Raw genomic sequence first — 16,666 nt, 5'->3', positions numbered from 1 at the left:
TTTTGCCTTTCCACTTATTTAAATTAGTCTATAATGCTTTAACCATCTAATGGACAAAATGGATACAAAAAGAAAACAACAATATTTGAAATATTTGTATTTATCATATTTAAATAGGAGCAAACAATTTGACCTGCTTATTATAATAATGAATTATAAGAAAATAAATAATGAGACAATCACAAAGGACAAATCAAATAAATTTTAACTCTAAAACAAATAAAACTCTTACTGATTTTATTGCTGGAAAACTTGTATTGAAGACACTCTAATTGTTGATGCTCTATTCAACACAGCATAATCTTAGACAATTTCAGTGTTTATGCTCAATGATTTTCTATCTCCACTTGCTTTGCTCAAAACTTCAATAATCTCCCTTTAAAAATTCTTAATAACATGTATGTTTATGAATATGCAAAGTTCTATGTTTTTTTAAAGATTACATCACATATATTTATAAACATCTAAAGGGCATCGATTGCTTTCTAAGCAACGTACCTTTTCGTAACTCAAAACTTTCATAAAATAATTAACATAATCATAAAATAACTAACAGTTTCTGCACTTTCAATGGTGATTAAGATTAATTTTATTTCAGAATTCATCCCAACAGAGGCTCGAAACAAGCTTCCTCTTTGATTTTACGAATTTTACAGGCATTAAAAAAAAATTAAGACTGCATGGAATCCTTTCATCACTGTTGTCGAGGCCTAGGTACTTTCCATATGACAGGCAATTTTTAGGATACTGCATCAGTATCTTTGAATTTTGAATTCGTATGTTTGAAGGTTCCATATTTTCCATGCATCTGGATTTCACCTCATCGTGTCTGATTCTTCGTCTGACACATCCTGAACCTATAAGAAAACACATGAATCGTGAGAAATCAACCATAACAAATAAATCAACCTTCTTAATCGATCTGGGCAAAAGGAGTTTGTCAAGCACTGGTATCCAATCTTTTAAACTCTTCGTTAGTCATTTTTAAATGGCTTTGATGAGACTGCATCCTATGCAAATTTTACCACTAGTTACTAAGTGTAGTTGGAATTCCTCTGATGTTAGGCTTGTGTTGGTTTTTCTTCACATAATTCTTAATGTCCAAAGAACAATGAACACCATCCTTTTATCTGTTGCCACAAATCTCATAGTTTGTCGTATATCATCCTTTCTTCCATAGCTAGGATGAGAATGCGGAAGAGATTCAGACATGATTATCCACTTGCTTCCTTTTGCTAGAGTATTAACACAAGACTTTACAAATTGATTGAAATTACCAGATAATCATTTCCCAACTGATGCTTTAGATACTTATCTCTATGTTTTACTTATTGCTCCAATTTTGAACAATGCCTGGATATTATGTGCAAGCACACTGGGAGTTCTATATTTTGTGTATGCACATATCCTCCCTCCTTTGTATAAGTTCCATCTCACTTGATTGTAACTGTACATGATCCTTTTTGAGAGATATTTATTATTCAATCAAATTTCATGTAGGCACATGATTTGATCCCAGTTGGACCCTCTCAAACACACTATATCAAACATTTTAGTTATCGTGATACACATGATTCCATCTAACTTACTGCAAGTGTCTCATTATGCAATATCCCTCATATACTCATTTTATTTGCTCATGTAATTGCCTCTCCTGTAGCATTCTTTCGGTGCCATCAATGGATATCTTAGCACATATTAAAACCCTCATCGAACAATCCTTTAAACTATCCTTTCAGGTTGCTACTTGCTCATATGATTACTGCTTAAGATTAACATCTTCATATGTATTGTAGAAATGGACTGCATTCACATGCTCATTCTAAGCTCACAATATTTTGACTTGTCTCTTAAAGTCTTTAACGTCATCAACCAACAAGTGTATACAGCTTCATACTCTTAATCATGGAGGTTGATACTCATAAAGTATGCCCAAATAGATGCCCAAAATTTTGAATTTTAGGGCTCCATCATAGCCTTCCCTACAACCCCTTTCATACAACTCACTTAGCATCCTATGAATTTCCCTCAGATACCTAGACCACTACAATATACCAAGAAGGAAATAAAAATACAATTGCAACAATTTGTAAACATCAACAATCATATGATAGAGAACTACTCATTGTAAAATTGTCACGTTACAATGTTAAATACAAGTGTTCATTATTTATAAGATTTTCACCTTTCAATAATGTACATAAGGGTCCATACATTCATAGAGACACATGGAAAAAAAAAATACACATTAAACATCTTATATATAAGTAAAAATAAACAATTTTGAGATATAATCTCAATAACTTACATTCCAACCATACCAAGTTTCAACCTAGAGTGTTCAACCTTAACTCTAGAGAAAGGTTTGGTGGAAATGTCTACTATTTGATCACTTATACTAATTCACTCTAACTGGATCATATTCCTTTCTACCATGTCTCTAACATAGTATCAAGAAATCTCTATATACTTTGATCGATCATGGAATACTGGATTCATTGAAAGCTTAATACAACTCTGATTATCATAGTGAATACTAGTAGGTTTTAGGGACTCACCAAATAATCTCACAACAATTTTTGAAGCCAAAAAACTTCACTTTCTTCCATATAGGTTGCAATGTATTCGGCTTTTGTTGAACTTTGTGTTACTAAAGGCCATTTCTTACTTATCCAAGAGATCATAGTTGGTCCCAAACCAAAGAAACATCTTGATATGCTTTATAGATTAGTTACACTTCTAGTCCAATCTAATTCAGAGTATCCATGTAGAGCTAGGTCAACATTTTCATATTTAAGACCATATCCAATAATACCTTGAAGGTGCCTCAATATATTGTTTGCAACAACAATGTGTATCTCTCGTGGTTCACACATAACCTAACTTAAAAATTCACTGCAACAAATATCCAATCTAATTTTAACCAGGTACATTTGTGATCCAATTGTCTATCAATAAAGAGTAGGATCTACAAATCTAGATCTTTTTGTTGCTTCTTTCAACTTATGTAAATTGTCATTTTAGAAAATTGAATTCTACGTATTCAAAAATATGTTGCTCTCCTTAATGTCAAGGGAGTCTCTTAATCATTGTGAAAATTTAAGATGAACTCCCTTACACATAGTAGTTGAGAATACTGAGACAGACACATTACTTTTCGAGGGTGTAAGTAAATTGGATAAAATGATTTAATCCTACTTTGCAATCTAAAATCTCTTATGTTAAAATTAAATGGCTTAAACATCATAATATATTAAGATGTAATTTTTAAAATAAAAATATTAAATAATTAAACTTGATTTCCTTTTCCTAAGCTTGATTTTTTTGTCAATATAAATTCTCAATAATCATGCAGATTAAAATTGTGCTTCACATGAATGGTGTATTGGTGAGTCCAAATATTTTTGAATATATGAGAGGGAAGGAGCCATTAATGGGTAAATTGGTGATAAAAGGTAGAGATATATCCATAAATCAGTGTTGACAGTGACTATGTCATTTGCAAGAACCTTCATATTACCATGAGGACTTGACTTGCAACAAAAAACACTTCTCATTAATAACTTTTTCTTCAAAATGTTTTTGATATGTGACACATTTTCGTTTTGTAGTTCAATTGCATCAACCATTCTTGTCCAGTTTGCATGTTCAGGTGAAAAGGAAGATCTATCCCTGTCTATATCTAGTGTAAACTTATTGTGGGCATCATTGTTGTTAGTAGTTGTAGCATTTGGAGCAGCGCTACAGTTGGTCATCTCACCATCTTCATTGTTAGTGAGCACAGTATGGACCCTCGTTCTCTTTGTTCCCTTTACCATTAATGTCGCTTGTGGTCATTTAAAAAATCTTCCACACTGTTTACGTTGAATTTTGTGATGCCAACTCATCAAGCTTATCTTCCACATGCTTCACATAATTCAATAAATCAATCTTGTCGGCTTAGATTCATCAAATTCATGATCTTTCTCATAATGTTGTCATTTGGCATCAACTAACCTCTGATGTTTAGTACACTATGTTGCATGACATCCACTAACAATTCCCTCAACACGCACTAAAGTTTAGTGATCCTCAACATCAACTAAACTATAATCATCTTATATTATGTTCACTCGACATACACTGAAACTTCATTTTGCTCAGCTCCAACTGATTTTTTGCTTGGCTTGCACTAACTTCTCTCGGCACCTATTGTGCACTTAGTCAAGCTTAGTAGACACAATTCTTCCAGACTTATTTAGTGTATCCATCATTTGCAACCATAAGTAGATTATCAATACACCATATCATGACCATCTCAACTTATCTTTATACTCCTTTTTCATACCACAACTCAACCTTTCCTCTAGGTGCTCTTGTTATCACATTTGATCAAATCCTCTTCATCAATCAAACAAATAATAATACTCAAATCAACTAAGTAGTTGTCTTACCAATAGGTAGCAAGTTTGACATCAATGACAAAACAATGATTAAAACACATTCTCATTCTTGTATCAAATTTTTCTCAACAATTTTGGTTTATGAATGATTAAGTTCCTACTACACGGGAAACAAAGAAGTTCTCATCTACATGGAGAACAAAGAAGCTCTCGCCGTAACCCCTAATTGAGGAGTGATGCTGATAAACATCTCTCTTTAATCTGCTTATTTTTTGAGCATCAATCTAAACTTGATTGGAGCTACTCCTTAGAGCCTCCCAATAAACTCATGACCTTTCCCCATTCTTGTGAATCCTACCTAGCCGGGTGTAGTGTTGGGATTCCTTGCTTCCTTCCTTTCCCCATTATTTTTATAGCTTTCCTACCTCTTTGCTCAAATTCTTGATGGTAATTCTATATATATACACTTCTTGATCAATATTGTTCATGTTGATTGATGCTCTTCAATTGACTTAAATTTTGGTTCATGAATGGTTAAGTTCTATGCCATTTGAATAAGAGCATAGCAACACCTATCATGACATATTGAGATGATTTTCTTTATATATAGATATAGATAGATGGATGTGTGTGTGTGTGTGTGTGTGTGTGTGTGTGTGTGTGTGTAACTAAATGAGCATTCTTAGATGCAAGTTTGGTTACTCTATGATGTTTTGTTTATAAATGAATGATTGATAAGTTACGAAACTATTCATGTCTTGTGTACACCAATTCTAGATTATTTCTATTAAAAAATTATAGTGAGAATCCAAAATAGTGAAGGAAACACTGCTCTCCACGAAGCTGCAAAGGAGGGAAATCATAAGATTGTGGAGTTACTAGTGAATCGTGATGCTGGCCTGACCAGCATATTGAATCATAAGGATGAATCGGCTCTGTTTATAGCTTCCGAGAGAGGTCATGTAGACACTGTTGAGACACTGTTGAGTCCCATCACCAATATATATGAGGATGAGGATGAGAATGATCTGACCAGCGTATCAAATAGTGAGAGTAAAGACAACTCTACACCTCTTCATGCTGCGGTGCTCCGAGGACACGCAGGTAATTATGACGATTGCTAATCCTGTAAAAACAAATAAGGAGATTAAACTGCTCTTTAGTACTCACCTTCCATTTCTGTCAATGTTTACATATACTCTTGGAAGATAAAAGTGCTCTTCTCGTTTTTCTTTCAAATGAAATTTCTATTGAATCTTATTTAATTTGAGATTGATTTTAAAATTGGAAGTATCTTTTCTAAGTTTAATATTTTTCTTGTATTTTCGTGTATTATAATCGTAGAATTACTAGAATGTTCTGTGAAGTATTAATATACAAAGTTGAGCACCTTTGTTATAACAATTTTGAATAAGTCTCTATATGAAATTTGGGGGTTTTCTCATTCAAGTGTATTGTTCTCGCTGGTTTTGATCACCTTTCTTATTATTGTTCTACCATCTCCAAACAAATAGTAGGGCTTCCACTATCATATATTTATACAACATTTTACTTTCTCTTTTGTATGATCCTATTATGAACTTGGTGTTGGGAATGTGAAGCCCAATGATCACATGACCTTTTGTATTCCTTTATGTCATCTTCTAGCTGAATATAATTGTATATATACATGTGCATAGTCATGTATCGAATATTGGTTGTGAATAATAAAGTGAATTCCCATAAGTTGTGGTGAACCACTATAACTCCATGTCTTTCATCTTTGATTAAATTTCTAGTTTATTTTTATGTTTTAATTTGGTTTCTTTTCTATTGTGTTTCTTTGCTCACTTTGAATCAACGCTCGTACCCTTAGGTTCAAATCTTTGTATCATAGTTTAATTTCTCACATTTTAGAGAAGATTAAAAATAGTCTCATGTAAATCTATTGGTGTCTTCTTTATTATGTTCATGTATATATTAATATTACAATTATCTTTTTGTTTCATTTTGGGAAGTAATAGATAAGGTGGGAAATATTTTTTTAATCATCTTCTAAATTATGCTATGAATAATTGATAAGTTTAGATGTAGAATATGCTTTACTCGCAACTCTAGTTATGAAGTATTTTCCTTGATAATATCTCACATGATTTATGCACTTATAGATGTTAGATGTTCCTAAATTATGCTATGAATAATTGATAAGTTCAGATGTAGAAAATGCTTTACTCGTAGCTCTAGTTATGAAGTATTTTCCTTGATAATCTCCCATGATTTATGCACTTATCGATGCATGAATATATATTGTGTTTTCTCCATGCTTCAAGTTTTGACTTGTTAAATAAATGAAGATTGAGAGGAAACTAATATATATCTTGAAATGATTTATTTTAGCAAAGAAAAGATTGTTGTTTATGTTTTCATACATAGAGTACATGTATCCTATTGTTTGTTAGTGATATAATAGAAGTTCACATACATATGCCTAGCTGCACAATTCCATTAGTACGGTTAGTTTGACTTGATTAAATTTCTCAAATGAGATAAGGTATCTTTTATATTAGGATAGATTCTAGGGAAGTGTAACTGGTTTGTGGTAGGGTGGAAACACACTGACACAATATTTGTGCCCTTATATTTTGTTTGAAACATGTGTCTAGAGTTCGTATCAGGAAAGGCTTCAAGATTGAAAAATTTTGGATCTTCATTTAATTGGCCCAATGTTCTATTGAGTTGTATATATATTCACATCTGATTTATTTGTCTACTCTTTTTGTCATACATAGATGTTTTTGACAGTTGGTCAACTTTTTTTTGGGCTTCATGTAATATCTCTTGTTGATATACTATTAGTACATTCGATAGTACACTGTGACAGTCCTTTTTGAAGACATGTATTTTGTTCAACATGATGGTCAAACATGAACCTCTTTCATATTTATTTAATGATAACTTCATTGTGTTTTGTAAATTGTTGATATGATATAGTTGTTGAGAGTCTGCGTAATAGTCTTTACATTAGTATTTCATTCCTTAGTATAAAAGATAGATTCTTGTGAACCACTATTCATGAAAAATAGATCAATGAATTTGACTTGATTACTACGCAGTTGAATCTGATAATAATATAACAATTTAACTTACCAAAAGAAAATATCTCCTAGTTACAATGCTTTAAATTGTTCGTTCAGGTGTCGTTAAGAAACTTCTAAAACACAGTCCTACACTGGCCAACCAAACCGACGGACGCGGAAGAACAGCGATGCACATGCTTGCATTATCTTTCCCAGTTACTTTCCCAGGTATTGGCTTTATGGGGGATCCTGATTGGCTCAGAGGTCTTGACTTCACTGAGATCGCCAGATTGCTTCTGGAAGAAGACAACTCTCTGTGTTACAAAGTGTGCCAAAGAAAACAGACTCCACTTCACATGGCAGCGCAGGGAGGAAAGTATCTTCTTGTGGATATTCTGCTGAGATATGGCAGAGACTGCATAGAAGCTGTCGATGACGAAGGCAGGAAACCCCTCCATCTAGCCGTCATGAATGCACTCAACCATATCACATCATTTCAGAAAGTTGAATTCTACGTATTCAAAAATACGTTGCTCTCCTTAATGTCAAGGGAGTCTCTCAATCATCGTGACAATTCAGGACGAACTCCCTTACACATAGCAGTTACGAATACTGAGAAAGACCCATTACTTTACGAGGGCGTAAGTGAAGTGGATCAATGTCATGTCCCCAAATTTTCTGGTGACAGTTCGATTTAATTAATTTAATTAATGGTTGTCCAAGGACGATTAATTAGTTATTTTAATTAAATAAATAAATATTAAAAGATGACCTTGCATTTAATAAAGTGACTTTAGTATTTAATAAAGTTACTTGGAGTATTTAATAAAGTCACTTGAGGGATAAGATCAAAAAGATTCTAGAAGTCTCTGGAGAGGATGGAGAAAAAGAATAAATAGGCACCCCGGGGCTCCATTCGAATCAGGCAGTTGATTATTTCTCTCTTGATTTTTCCAGGTTGTGATTCAATCACGGGTGCATTGTGGGAACCTAGGGTTTCGGCAATTGTCACAGTTGGCCATTGAGAACGATAACTCTCAATTGGTACGCGATTTTGAGGGTGTGAAATATCATCCGAATTATTGCAGATTGGAGGTGACGATATAGTCATTTCATCGGGGCAGAATTTGTGGCCTAAGGCCAAATCCGGAAGATTCATTTTGAGAATTGCTATTTGTAGATTTAAGCTTTCGTAAGGTTTGAAATTCATTTCAGGTGGCAAGAGGAGTAAGGCGATATCTTCAGCCTTCTATAGAGGAAGACGCGGCATGAGCAGATGGGAGGCATGAACGAGTTTCCCTTCCAGCTAGCACTTTCCGAATACTGTTAAGGACGAAGTCTGAACCAAGGCCAGATTACTACACGGAGACAGCTTCAGGATAGAATTACCCTTGCTCTTTGATAACCAGGATTGAGGACAGGAATTCCTCATTTTTCTAGCATTACAGCAGGTGGAGGGACGCAAAGACATTTCCCATCATCATTATCAAAGGTTGTGGCACAAGTCAAAGACGGGATCGATTCAAATCGATATAGAAGCTGGCCGGCGGGTGAAATATGCCTTCGCATAGTGAATTTGGGCAGACCCGGTGATGAGTCAGCGACATTAGTCTTCACCAGCCGGTGAATGATATTGTCCTTTTCGTCCACTTTATCATTGCCATTTCAGACGGACGCAGATTAGAGGCCTTGTTGCCATTGCCAGCAGGAGGACGCGGATCAGTGAGATTTGACAAGCGATCTTATGAACTCCGATTCATATAAGAGGTCCTCTACGAAGGGGAGAAGGCTTTCGCAGGTGTAGAGGACTGTGGTTGAGTTTGAGACGCTGGTAAAGATTGGAATCATTTACCACGCGTCTTGGGCCCGATTGGAGTATCATTCCCGCGCAGAGGTTAGGGCAGGACACGGGCTCGATTGGAATTGCTTGGCCGCTCCTGTAACTCGGATCCATTTGGTTCCAAAGGGCCGGAATCATCTTTAGCGGAGAGATCAGGAATGGGACTTTCGCAGGTGTAAAGAACTGTGAGCGGCAGTAACTTCAGGTTTGACTTGTTTTTTCGGAAGAACCCATTTGGTGGAGAGTACACGATTTTTGCAGGATTAGAGGAGTGTATTAGATTTGCTGCACATTTTAAATTTAGAGAGGAGGAGATTGGTTTCCTACACTCGATATTACCAGCTACATGTGAGGAGGGATTCTTTGATTATCTGAGAGGAGTTAATTGTTTAGACATTGAAATTTATGCAATTCCAGAAGGGTCGGTTGTTTTTCCCAAAATACCACTAATTAGAGTTGAAGGCCCAGTGGCACTTGTGCAGCTTTCGGAAACACCCTTTGTCAATTTAGTGAACTACGCTGCATTGGTTGCTACAAATGCTGCAAGGCATAGGCGAATTGTTGGGAATTATTTCCTTAATCATTTAATCATTGAAGTCTGGTAAATTGAAGAGCATTGTCTTATAGTGCGGTTTCAGATTCCAAATAAGTGTTTTTACAGATTGTCTCAGTTTAGGCATTTGGTTCTTTAGTGATTACTTGCAAAACAATTTTACGAATTATCACAATACAATATTGGGACTTAGTGACCTTTATAGCTAGGGTCATTACAGTGGTATCAGAGCCGAAGGATTAAGAATTTTTGTGGTGCAGGAAAAAGCAATAACCTGTCAGGGTTATTACAGTGGTATCAGAGCCTGTTTGCTAACTGTTTGACAAAATGCCTAATCATTGAAGTTTTAAGATTTTGGTGCTTAAATAGTCAATAATCCTGAAGGGGTTACTACAGTGGTATCAGAGCGGTTTTCTTGCCATCCTGTGGGGTGAGAACCGACTTACATGAGTGATCAGCACTCTACTTCAACCAAGATGTACAGGTACAGCACAAAGTCACCAAGGACACAATCTCGAACAAGTAATAGACAGAGTATTCAGAGTCAGAATTTTGGAAAGGAGGACTATTCAGGTATTCAGGATGAGCTCAGAAAGATCAAACATAACATGTCTGAACTGTTGGTTAAACAGCACCGTATGCTTGACAGGTTGTCCGTCCCAGCTAAGGTGAGTAAATCAACTGGATTTCATTTTGGCGAATCTTCTCACGAAGCGTTGATAGATACAATGAGAGATGCTACTAGGAACCTTAATGAGGAGGTCGAGAAACAAGTGTGCAACCAGTCAGAGGCTTCAGTTCGGTCACAGGAAGAAGCGGTGAAGGACATTACGCTGATGGATAGTAACTGTCAACTTGAGACAGTTGAATACGAGTTTCCCGAAGGTGATGTCTCATGTACTCAAGGTAGTTTGGTTCCGACAAGCAATGATTACAGTAAGGTGAGTTCAGATGATGATGATGTCATTGTGCATGGTGATGAGATACCTGGTGAAAATGAGCAGACATCGAGCATTTATGATTTTGCTGAGAGAGAGTACCAGGCTCAGTTAGAGGCTTCGTCACATGCGGATGAGACTGGTAGTATTTCACAAGATTTGTCCAGCCAGCTGAAGGTAAGCAAAGATACTATTGTGGCTTCTTTATCTCATCATGACAGGATGCGGGAGATGTTAGAAGAGCACATCCAGATGATTCAGCTACAAGGAAGACATAAGGGAGTTCAGGCAAAATCCTCTTGTTGTGACTTACATGCAATTGGTGAAGGAATGGGAATGACGAAGTTGAGCTATTTACATCTTCTATCAGATCGTGACCGTCTTCTAAGCCTTGCCAAAGACTATTCAGATGCCTTGAGGAGAAAGGAGGAAGAAGTTGTCAAGCTTTCTTGCGAGCTTGAGGACACTCGAGCAACTTTGGCATTACAGGACTGGGAGAGACATGAGAATGAGCATGGCATGGAGCTAAGTTTAATTTCATCTGGTACGTCTAACACTCAGCTTTCTACATTTGACGGATCATATATGGTAGCTGATAATGTTACGAGTTCATCTTGCATTCACATCCAGGATACAAGGACAATGGCGGACAGAATATACGGTGTTATCTTTCCCTGTGCCAGCAGAACATCCGATGTTGGTATTAGTTTTTATACACCGGTATTGGGCTTGGTTCATATATGTAGACGACCCTTCTTGCTGAAAGGTGTTGAAGATTTTTCATATTTGCCAGTGTGTACGGATGAGTCCCAGGATCATTTTGGCCTTGATGACATCCAGGAGGATGAAGTGGGCAGTTTTGAAGATTCAGCTTCCTTGACAGTTTCTTTAGGTACAGAAGAGCTTGACATCCGAACTACAGATTTTGACACTCTGGATGTTGATATGAGTTTTGAAGTAGATTCAAAAAATATAGATGATAATAATCCAGAGACCAGTATCTTTGAAGACATTCCCCTAGTCAATGTGTCAGAGGGAATTTATAGAAGACAGTCTAGCCAGAGCCATCATGTGGTTAGCCAGTTGAAAGTTAGTGAGCAAGACATTGCTATCGCTTGTGAGCATTTTGATACTGCTCGTCAGTTGTTGGTTGTTACTGGTTGGGGTTCTTCTATGACAGATGAGTCCAGCGGGGGTTACTTTTCTTTGGCAGAGATTCATGCCTTGCATGAAGCTGTTCGGATATTGAAGCAGGATTATTTACGATTGGTAGCCGACCGTGATCACTTGGTTGAGTGGGGGAGTACAGCATATGAGGCACTCTTGGATCGTGAAGAGGAGGTGAGTGAGCTTTCCCAGGAGCTCATAGTGACTACTGAGGCTTTAGAGGACACACAGCGAGACCTACAAAAGTCGCAGTTTCAGTTGAAGGAGGTGACCATGGAGTTGGAGCATTTGCGGTCAAAACCAGCCCCAGACCCAGTTCATTTGATTATTGAGGTAGATGATGGTAAGTACACCCCTACAGTTGCTTTTGAGGAGTTTATTGTTGAGACTGACATACATGTTCAGGGTTTGGAAGAAGTTGGTCATAATGAGTTCGGGATACCGGTAGAGTCAAGTTTTCAGATTGATTCTTCTCAGTTAGTTGATAGTGTGGTACAGTGGGGTATGCCACCTTCACAGGAGGATCAGTTGTGGTGTGCAGGGAAGTATATTGATGCTTCCTCGTATAATTTTTACTGCACTGAACCGTTCATGGAGTATTTGCTGGATAGTGCATGTGTTCATTTGGACACGCATAAGGTGACAGAAGGTGTTCTCATCCAAGATACTAGTGTTATTTGCAGATTGGTTGAGAAGATTATAGGGGTCCTTTCTACTATGCTACCTCACAGGGATCCCGAGGAAGGGTTTGTTGAGCAGAATGCACGGGATCCTAACCTGCCTACAGTCACTCGGAGTCAGAGATTGGAGCCATATGTTGATTACCAGTCCAGTGATGATGAGCTAGCAGCAGAATTTGGGGGTTCTTACCGGCATTATACGGTAGGGTACGCTCATCATTTTTCTTTTGACACAGAGATAGAAGAGTTTATTTCATGCAAATGTAGATTGGTTCCAGTTTCTTATCATCCAGTAGGGGATAGATTGGCACCATCTTTTGAAAATAAAGTTGGTAGTAGCAAGTTATTCAGCCTGCAGCATCGACACACCCGGAGTAGTTTTTCAGAGATTGAATTTGATGGCAGTAATTCAGGTATCTATGGCTGTTGTCATATCTACAGTGCAGTTGGGAGCAGGTGTCTTTTTGACAAGAGCTTGAGTTTTGATAGAGTTGATGTTTCAGTTGGCTTGAGTTCCGCAGAATGGTTTCTTCTACTGACATCTACAGTTGGTTCACAGATAATTTCATCAGAGTTGTCAGTTGTTTGGATGTTGAGTACAGTTTCTCAGATACTGGTACTGATGATTTCTCCATAGGAATATGATGAGGATTGGGATGATACACAGATTTACATTTGGGATCCAGGCAGACAGATTGGTTCTTGGTTCAGCCATTGCTTGGGGACAAGCAATTTCAGGAAGGGCGGACTGTCATGTCCCCAAATTTTCTGGTGACAGTTCGATTTAATTAATTTAATTAATGGTTGTCCAAGGACGACTAATTAGTTATTTTAATTAAATAAATAAATATTAAAAGATGACCTTGCATTTAATAAAGTGACTTTAGTATTTAATAAAGTTACTTGGAGTATTTAATAAAGTCACTTGAGGGATAAGATCAAAAAGATTCTAGAAGTCTCTGGAGAGGATGGAGAAAAAGAATAAATAGGCACCCCGGGGCTCCATTCGAATCAGGCAGTTGATTATTTCTCTCTTGATTTTTCCAGGTTGTGATTCAATCACGGGTGCATTGTGGGAACCTAGGGTTTCGGCAATTGTCACAGTTGGCCATTGAGAACGATAACTCTCAATTGGTACGCGATTTTGAGGGTGTGAAATATCATCCGAATTATTGCAGATTGGAGGTGACGATATAGTCATTTCATCGGGGCAGAATTTGTGGCCTAAGGCCAAATCCGGAAGATTCATTTTGAGAATTGCTATTTGTAGATTTAAGCTTTCGTAAGGTTTGAAATTCATTTCAGGTGGCAAGAGGAGTAAGGCGATATCTTCAGCCTTCTATAGAGGAAGATGCGGCATGAGCAGATGGGAGGCATGAACGAGTTTCCCTTCCAGCTAGCACTTTCCGAATACTGTTAAGGACGAAGTCTAAACCAAGGCCAGATTACTACACGGAGACAGCTTCAGGATAGAATTACCCTTGCTCTTTGATAACCAGGATTGAGGACAGGAATTCCTCATTTTTCTAGCATTACAGCAGGTGGAGGGACGCAAAGACATTTCCCATCATCATTATCAAAGGTTGTGGCACAAGTCAAAGACGAGATCGATTCAAATCGATTTAGAAGCTGGCCGGCAGGTGAAATATGCCTTCGCATAGTGAATTTGGGCAGACCCGGTGATGAGTCAGCGGCATTAGTCTTCACCAGCCAGTGAATGATATTGTCCTTTCCGTCCACTTTATCATTGCCATTTCAGACGGACGCAGATTAGAGGCCTTGTCGCCATTGCCAGTAGGAGGACGCGGATCAGTGAGATTTGACAAGCAATCTTATGAACTCCGATTCATATAAGAGGTCCTCTGCGAAGGGGAGAAGGCTTTCGCAGGTGTAGAGGACTGTGGTTGAGTTTGAGACGCTGGTAAAGATTGGAATCATTTACCACGCGTCTTGGGCCCGATTGGAGTATCATTCCCGCGCAGAGGTTAGGGCAGGACACGGGCTCGATTGGAATTGCTTGGCCGCTCCTGTAACTCGGATCCATTTGGTTCCAAAGGGCCGGAATCATCTTTAGCGGAGAGATCGGGAATGGGACTTTCGCAGGTGTAAAGAACTGTGAGCGGCAGTAACTTCAGGTTTGACTTGTTTTTTCGGAAGAACCCATTTGGTGGAGAGTACACGGTTTTTGCAGGATTAGAGGAGTGTATTAGATTTGCTGCACATTTTAAATTTAGAGAGGAGGAGATTGGTTTCCTACACTCGATATTACCAGCTACATGTGAGGAGGGATTCTTTGATTATCTGAGAGGAGTTAATTGTTTAGACATTGAAATTTATGCAATTCCAGAAGGGTCGGTTGTTTTTCCCAAAATACCACTAATCAGAGTTGAAGGCCCAGTGGCACTTGTGCAGCTTTCAGAAACACCCTTTGTCAATTTAGTGAACTACGCTGCATTGGTTGCTACAAATGCTGCAAGGCATAGGCGAATTGCTGGGAATTATTTCCTTAATCATTTAATCATTGAAGTCTGGTAAATTGAAGAGCATTGTCTTATAGTGCGGTTTCAGATTCCAAATAAGTGTTTTTACGGATTGTCTCAGTTTAGGCATTTGGTTCTTTAGTGATTACTTGCAAAACAATTTTACGAATTATCACAGTACAATATTGGGACTTAGTGACCTTTATAGCTAGGGTCATTACAGTGGTATCAGAGCCGAAGGATTAAGAATTTTTGTGGTGCAGGAAAAAGCAATAACCTGTCAGGGTTATTACAGTGGTATCAGAGCCTGTTTGCTAACTGTTTGACAAAATGCCTAATCATTGAAGTTTTAAGATTTTGGTGCTTAAATAGTCAATAATCCTGAAGGGGTTATTACAATCAAATGACTTTATCATCTAAAATCTGGCTTAAATATTAACATGTAAACTTATTTTATTTTTTCTAAGCATTCTCAATAATCATGCAGATCAAAACTGTGCTTCGCATGAATGGTGCGTTGGTGAATCCAGAGATTTTGGAAGATACGAGAGGGAAGGAGCCATTAATTGAAAAATTGGTGATAAAAGCCAGAGATATATCCATAAATGCAGTGTTGATAGCGACTGTGTCGTTTGCAGCAGCCTTCACATTACCAGCAGGACTTGACTCGCAACAAAAAGCTCTTCTCATTAATAACTTTTTCTTCAAAATGTTTGTGATATGTGACGCATTCTCGTTCTGTAGTTCAATGGCATCAGCTATTCTTGTCCAGTTTGCATGTGCGGGTGAAAAGGAAGATCTATCCCTGTCTATGTACAGTGTAAACTTATTGTGGGCAGCACTGTTGTCACTCGTTGCAGCATTTGGAGCAGCGCTGCAGCTGGTCATCTCACCATCTTCATTGTTAGTGAGCACAGTATGGACCCTTGTGCTCTTTGTTCCTCTTACCATTAACGTCGCTCGCGGTAATTCAAAACTCTTTATTTTCCAGCGAGAGAGGTTCAAATTATTTATGGCATTAGGACTTCCATTCATAGTCATTGGCTGGATAGGATTTGTAATATGGGATGTATTAGATGCACTCTTGTGCGGTGGTCTAATGTACGTCGTGGTCCATTACATTAAAATACTTCCCATGGTGGTCGATCGCAGGAAGTAGAAGCATTAGGAAAAATGAAGAGACCTTAAAGCTACATTTGTGACATTTTGTCTTCTCAAGTTTAGCTTGTGAATAATTTGTTCCGTTATTAGTCTTATATATTGAGTTGTAAGTTTATTTTGCAAGCATTTCTAATGTCAATGGCTTGTAACATTAAAGCACTCTCCATGATAGTCCAGCCTATAAAGTGTAAGTCTAGTATGAATGCTCTATTTTTCGATATTATCCTTATATATTGAATTTAAATTATCTAAATTGGTTTGGCATCTGTCTTTTCCCATTATCCTTATATATTGAGTCTAAATTGGTTTGCAGTCCGTCTTTACCCAAATTTAGCTAGCAAAATATTTAATGTGGATTTATTAGACAATTCTTTTTAATCTACGCGTTTAATGTGGATTCATTAAACAA

At 37.4% G+C, this 16,666-nt stretch overlaps 1 protein-coding gene across 1 annotated transcript in view; it reads left to right on the top strand.

Annotated features, from left to right (window-relative positions):
- LOC149540932 (protein ACCELERATED CELL DEATH 6-like) overlaps positions 1–16,255 on the top strand; it is a 32,329-nt gene extending 16,074 nt beyond the window's left edge. The window contains exons 2-4 of the mRNA XM_089802755.1: positions 5,184–5,486; positions 7,556–8,079; positions 15,584–16,255. Coding sequence (XP_089658881.1) covers positions 5,184–5,486; positions 7,556–8,079; positions 15,584–16,255 — 1,499 coding nt within the window. The remainder of the gene's footprint in view (positions 1–5,183; positions 5,487–7,555; positions 8,080–15,583) is intronic.
- The last annotated feature ends 411 nt before the right edge of the window (positions 16,256–16,666 follow it).

The sequence above is a fragment of the Cupressus sempervirens genome, chromosome 9, assembly GCF_028749045.1.
Source record: "Cupressus sempervirens isolate cs-2001-9-10 chromosome 9, ASM2874904v1, whole genome shotgun sequence".
NCBI lineage: Eukaryota > Viridiplantae > Streptophyta > Pinopsida > Cupressales > Cupressaceae > Cupressus > Cupressus sempervirens.
The sequence above is the reverse complement of the archived record's forward strand: the minus strand, read 5'-3'. Positions and strand labels throughout refer to the sequence as shown.